A 3,876-nucleotide genomic window follows, 5' to 3' on the forward strand; every position below is an offset into this window, starting at 1 on the left:
TGCTGCTCCCACTGCCTAGCCACAGCCCCACAAGCCCTAGCCCCACTCCCACAGTTCCCACTCACAGCCAGGAACACCCAGCCCTGGGCCTGCCCCCTGCCCATCCTACACGGTCTGAAAAAAAGTAGCTCTTGGTCACCATCTCGCTGTAGCGCCTGGTCAGTGGCAGCGCCTGCTCACCACCCCCTGACCCGTTGGGCCCGCAGGGCAGCAGGTCAGCTTTGTAGACAGGCTGTGGGCAAGATGGGGCTCAGTGCAGGGGGTCCATGTGCTCCTCCATAGACAGGGACCACCAGGGACCGAGCAGGGCTGGGGGCCCCAGGAGCCCTGCCCCAGAATCCCCAAGATCAAGGCTGTCACCACTGCCCTTCCCCACCACACAGCCCCTGTGTAGGCATGAAGAGCATGATGCACATCCATGACATGCTCACACATCTGTGGGACAGCAGAGGCCCTGAGGCCAGCTCAGGATACTCTTCCCATGACCCAGGAATGCAATTCCCACCCTGCCCAGCCCCACATGTGTCAGGAATGGGCCCTGCCAAGCATGATGATCACTTACAAATCTACGGTCTGAAGACCGCTTGACGTTGAGGGGATTGATGGCCAGGTCAGGCAGCACTGCAGCCACCAGCTCACCGGTGATGTCTCCTGCAGCCACTGTGTTCAGCCAGTCAGAGCCAGATATGCTCTGCAGGAACAGACGTCTCTTAAGCACAGGGTCCCAGCAGGCTCCCCACCACCCCCAGCCAGGCTGCAGCAGCAGCACCACCACCACCTTCCACCCCCCAGGGATGGATTGGCTCAGAAGTGCAGCCAGCTTGGTTACAGGTAGGGCAGCAGCTCACACAGTGGCCATGGCCCCTTGCCCGAGGAGCAAAGGGTAACCCAGGAGCTGGGGCCTCACACAGCTGGACTGTGTTATCCCTGCCTGGGAGCTGCAGGAGCCAGCTGACCCTCAGTTTGGGGCACGTGCCCACACCTCTGACATGGACCCAGGACAGAATTGCCCTACATCAGCCTCTTACCCACACAGTCCCCTTGCGAGGTGCCACAAAATAAGCCTTGAAGCCCAAGTACCCTGCATCGATGTAGTGAATCCCACAGAGACCGTAACTGCAACAGAAAGGGCACAGATGATAACAGAGCTCTATGGTGTCACCCCAAAACTGCAAGAGCCAGGCTCAGCTCCCCAGAGACTCCAGAGATCCAGGCAGATGAAGAGGGGTTGTCCTCACTCTAGCAGCACGTCACAGCCATCATGATTTACCCCAGGGCAGCTCCCAGAGGCTGAGAACACACCAAGACCCCAGAACCCTTCTGCCAACTTGTGTCAACCCAGGGCCACTCAGGAGCCCTGTTGCCCAGCCGATTCAGGGGCCTCATCCTTCCCCTTGCCCACCTTGCTAGTTCCCCAGGATGTGGTGTGACCCAGCACGAGCAGAGCCTGCCCTCATCACGGCACAGCTGGATACTCCCAGGGAAGGAGAGACCAGAGAAGCCCCTGGGGAGTAAGATCAGACCCTAGCCTGGCTGGCTGCCAGGCACAGAGCAGGTACAACCATGGCCCCGGCACTCACGAGGCATAGCAGTTGTCTTGGGCCACAGTGACCCCGTTGTAGGGCAGCAGCCAGGCCACCTCGGTGCTGAGGAACCGCTTGATGCTGTTGATGGGCTCATAGAGCCGCCGCAGGTCCCAGAACTTGATCTTACGGTCGCTCCCTGCCGTGACCAGGAAGTTGCTGAGAACCAGGAGAAAGGCAGCACTGAGACTCCAGTGCAGAGCTGTGCCCCGTCCCTGCTGCAGGAACAGGGTGGCCCCAGTCCCGCAGAACAACACTGCTCCCACAGGCAGTGGCTCAACCCCAGAAAGCCCAACCCAACCTCTTCAGTGCCTCAGAGGACCAAGTGCAATTGGCACCAAATCCTCTCAAGCCCATCTTGGCGAAGGACCCTGATCTGCAGGAGTGAGCCCGCTCTCACAGACAGTGCCTACACCATCGCCAGCTCTCTTGCCCTCACCTGTCAGCCTTGCACCACTCAATGCTCCGGACTGCGTGGTCATGGGCTAGAAAGCACTGGAAAGGGTAGAGCTTGAGGGAGCCATCGGGCTGGTGCACACACTGCAGCAGGGACTTGGTGAGCAGGTTCCAGACAGCCACAGTGCCTGCGGGATGAGACCTATGCCCGTGAGGAGCTGCCCTACAACTTCATCAGCACTGCAGCTAGGAGCATGTCCGTCTGGTGGACAGGCAGCAGCACAGGTAGGGACTGCAGCGGCCGCGGGGCCGGCAGCCGAGAGGCCCAGCAGCTGAGCCAGACCTGGAGCTGGGGCTTAGAGCACAACAGCATGGCTCAGGTACGGCAGGTCCTGGCAGTGCAGCAGACCACTGTGGATTGCCTGAAGCCAGACACAAAATTGCATCCAGGCAAGTCAGATGCTTGTGGATTAAGCCAGAGCCATGTCCTGGCGCTGGAAGGTATGTGAAGGAGCCTGTGGCCAGCCTACAATGAGTTTTTCCCCTGTCCCAGGGACAGGCAGAGGTTCCTGCACAGTGCCCACCACTTGCTGCTCCTCACCCCAACGCTGCCGTCATACTCCTCCTCAGGTTCCCCTATTCCCTGCCCAAGGCTGAAGGAGCACAAAGCTCCATGTGTGTCTCTCTACCTGCTGCAGGGCAAGGGCTGCTTCCCAAAGGCTCTGCCACAGGATGCAGGCCCTTCTTGTGCATGGTGGGGTACTCACCATCATAAAAACCAGCTGCAAGGTAATGATGGGGCTTGGATGGCATCCACGAAAGGCTAAAGCACTGGCCGCACTCAGACACATTCCCTGCCTGGATAGAGCCCACCTGGAGCGTGGCAATACACTGCACCTGGAGGCCAAAGGACAGTCATTAGTCACAGGCCTGTGCCAGTGCCATTCATGTCCCAAGAGTTGGGGACACCCAGGGTTGGGAGCATGGCTCTCCACTATCACCCCAAAAAGCTGGGGGTGGCAAGCTCTGCAGGGGTCCCGATGCCCTTCCCAGCTCTCCCACCTGCCCCAGCCAGGAGGTTCACTGGTGCCAGCCCCGATGGGGGACTGCAGTGGTAGAGGACACTGACCTTGCAGATAATGTGCTTGTGGAAGGACCCATCTAGAAGAGAGCAGAGGAGGGTCAGGACAAGCACCAGCTCTCCCAGAAACTCCCTGAGGCAGGAGCTGCTCAGCAGCCTGGCTCACTGCTCCCAGGCAGCCACTCCTGGGGAGGGCAGATTGTGCAGACCCCTGCACCCAAACAGCTCAGGACAAAGTGCCCACAGGACCCCCCATGCACCAGCTTTGTCTGCTGGACGATCTCCCTCACCAGTGAAATGACACAAGAGCTGTGGGGCCCCTGTCATGTGCCTCTTGGGCCAGAAGGGCCCCCCCTGCCCGGTGCAGGGCTGTCCTCAGGCACAGCGAGTGCCAGACAAGCACGTCTGCACCCCAGAGCCTGACAGCCGCAAGTGGAGGCGGTGTCCTGCAGAGATACAGAGGAGCCAAGCATCTTCTCTGGCACCTCTGTGACAGCCAGGGCATGGAGCAGAGCACTGCCCTGGGCTCTGTCAGGCAGCAACACCAGGTGTGGGTACCTGGAGCCCCGGGAAAGCCAGTGCAGCGACACCATGCCATGCCGACCCAGGAGCTCCTGGCAGCGCTGCAGTCTGGCACTGATCCTGCAGCTGCAAACCAGGATCACCCCCAGCCTGGCTGTGAAGCACAAGGACAGTACGTGCAGCCACAGCCTGGCTGACGCTACGTGACAGGACGTGGCCTGTTCACAGGAGCTTTGCAGGCTGGGGAACGATCTGTGCCTGCTGCAAGCTCCTGATGTGGCAGTTGCGGCAGCC

The 3,876-nt window shown here is 60.3% G+C and overlaps 1 protein-coding gene across 1 annotated transcript in view; it reads right to left on the reverse strand.

Annotated features, from left to right (window-relative positions):
• The window catches only part of GTF3C2 (general transcription factor IIIC, polypeptide 2, beta 110kDa), a gene marked incomplete at both ends in the record, with an annotated part of 9,370 nt that overhangs the window by 802 nt on the left and 4,692 nt on the right, over positions 1-3,876 (reverse strand). Inside the window, 7 exons of the mRNA XM_010018657.1 lie at positions 110-232; positions 563-691; positions 1,029-1,116; positions 1,581-1,742; positions 2,023-2,167; positions 2,747-2,876; positions 3,109-3,140. Of these exons, the coding sequence (XP_010016959.1) occupies positions 110-232; positions 563-691; positions 1,029-1,116; positions 1,581-1,742; positions 2,023-2,167; positions 2,747-2,876; positions 3,109-3,140 (809 nt within the window). The remainder of the gene's footprint in view (positions 1-109; positions 233-562; positions 692-1,028; positions 1,117-1,580; positions 1,743-2,022; positions 2,168-2,746; positions 2,877-3,108; positions 3,141-3,876) is intronic.

The sequence above is a fragment of the Nestor notabilis genome, unplaced genomic scaffold (genome assembly GCF_000696875.1).
Source record: "Nestor notabilis isolate BGI_N333 unplaced genomic scaffold, ASM69687v1 scaffold17547, whole genome shotgun sequence".
Classification (NCBI taxonomy): domain Eukaryota; kingdom Metazoa; phylum Chordata; class Aves; order Psittaciformes; family Psittacidae; genus Nestor; species Nestor notabilis.